The 1665-nt window shown below is 39.9% G+C and overlaps 1 protein-coding gene across 1 annotated transcript; it reads left to right on the top strand.

The window, feature by feature from the left end:
* Window positions 1–226: 226 nt before the first annotated feature.
* LOC105558110 lies at window positions 227–1640 on the top strand (the record flags this gene model as incomplete). The annotated part of the gene is made up of 1 exon (XM_012005634.1): window positions 227–1640. A coding segment is annotated over exon 1 (943 nt), but the record flags the coding sequence as incomplete, so codon positions are not given.
* Between the last annotated feature and the right edge of the window lie 25 nt (window positions 1641–1665).

The following is a 1665-nucleotide window of genomic DNA, read 5'->3' as shown; positions in this document are numbered from 1 at the left end:
TACCTATTAAGAAACTATATAATACTCAAAAACTGGATATCAATTGGAGAACATAGGTAATCAGTATCTAAGAAACCATTAAAAAACTAAGGACTAGCCATCAGTTACTGATAGCAACACTTAGTGTCTAACTAGTTTTTTAGATTAATGTAGAAACTGATTATAAAAACTGGGGTTCAACTGAAAGAACATAACAGTTACCTGACAAAACGTTAAAAAATCTGAGGACCAGTCATCAGATACTGATGGCAACACTCAGTGTCTAACCAGTTTTTAGAGTAATGTAGAAACTGATTATTAAAACTGGGTGTCAACTGAAGAACATAATCAGTATCTGACAAACCGTTAAAAAAACTGAGGACCAGTCATCAGTTACTGATGGCAACATTCAGTGTCTAACCAGTTTTTAGAGTAATGTAGAAACTGATTATTAAAACTGGGTGTCAACTGAAGAACATAATCAGTATCTGACAAACCGTTAAAAAAAACTGAGGACCAGTCATCAGTTACTGATAGCAACACTCAGTGTCTAACCAGTTTTTTAGTGTATTGTAGAAACTGATTATTAAAACTGGAAGTCAACTGAAAAGCATTACCAGTAACTGATTCTCGTAATCAGTTACTGATAGAAGGTCACAAGTTACTGATTCAACTTCATCAGTTGCTGGTGCACCTGCTCAGTTCTTTTTCTTAAGGGATGCAGTCTTACGATCCATCGAAACCATCCTCGTACCTGATGTACTTTGATGTCAATAATTTGTATGGTTGGGCGATGTGTCAACCACTACCATATGCAAATTTTCGATGGATCGAAGATATTACGAATTTCGACTTTAGCGCAATCGCTGCGGACTCATCGACAGGTTACATTCTCGAGGTCGATCTCGAGTATCCACAGCATCTTCACGACGCGCACATTGACCTACCGTTCTGTCCGACGCGCGATAAGCCACCCGGTAAGCGGCAGGATAAACTTCTCGCGACAGTGTATGATAAGAAGCGTTCCGTCATACACTATCGCAACCTGCAACAGTGCACGTGTCATGGGCTTCGCGTGACAAAGATACACCGTGTATTGGAGTTTTCGCAATATCCATGGCTCCGCGATTACATCGAGCTTAATACTCATTGTCAGTTTAGAACACGTGCGACAAACGATTTCGAAAAAAATTTATACAAATTAATGAACAACGCGGTATTTGGCAAAACAATGGAAAATGTACGGAATCATGTCGACGTTAAACTTCTAACAAAGTGGGATGGTCGTTACGGTGCGGAGGCGAAACCAAATTTTCATAGTCGCAGCATCTTTTCAGAAAATTTAATCGCCGTAGAATTGCGAAAAATCGAAGTGAAATTCAACAAGCCAATCTACGTGGGTATGTGCATCCTGGACATATCCAAGATCTGCTTGTATGAATTTCACCATGAATACATGCTGCCCCTGTACAGTGACAAGTGTAGAATCATGTATACTGATACCGACAGTCTCATATACCACGTCAAGTGCGAGAATGTATATGAGACTGTGAAACGCGATATACACAGATTCGACACGAGCGATTATCCGGTTGACAACGCGTATGGCATATCGCTTATAAATAAGAAAGTGCCCGGTCTAATGATGGACGAAAACAATGGCGCGATCATGATGGAATTCATGGG

Source organism: Vollenhovia emeryi, unplaced genomic scaffold (genome assembly GCF_000949405.1).
Source record: "Vollenhovia emeryi isolate VEMERY1.0 unplaced genomic scaffold, V.emery_V1.0 DF947489.1, whole genome shotgun sequence".
Classification (NCBI taxonomy): domain Eukaryota; kingdom Metazoa; phylum Arthropoda; class Insecta; order Hymenoptera; family Formicidae; genus Vollenhovia; species Vollenhovia emeryi.
Note: the sequence above shows the minus strand (reverse complement) of the source record. Positions and strands in the feature narration are given on the sequence as shown.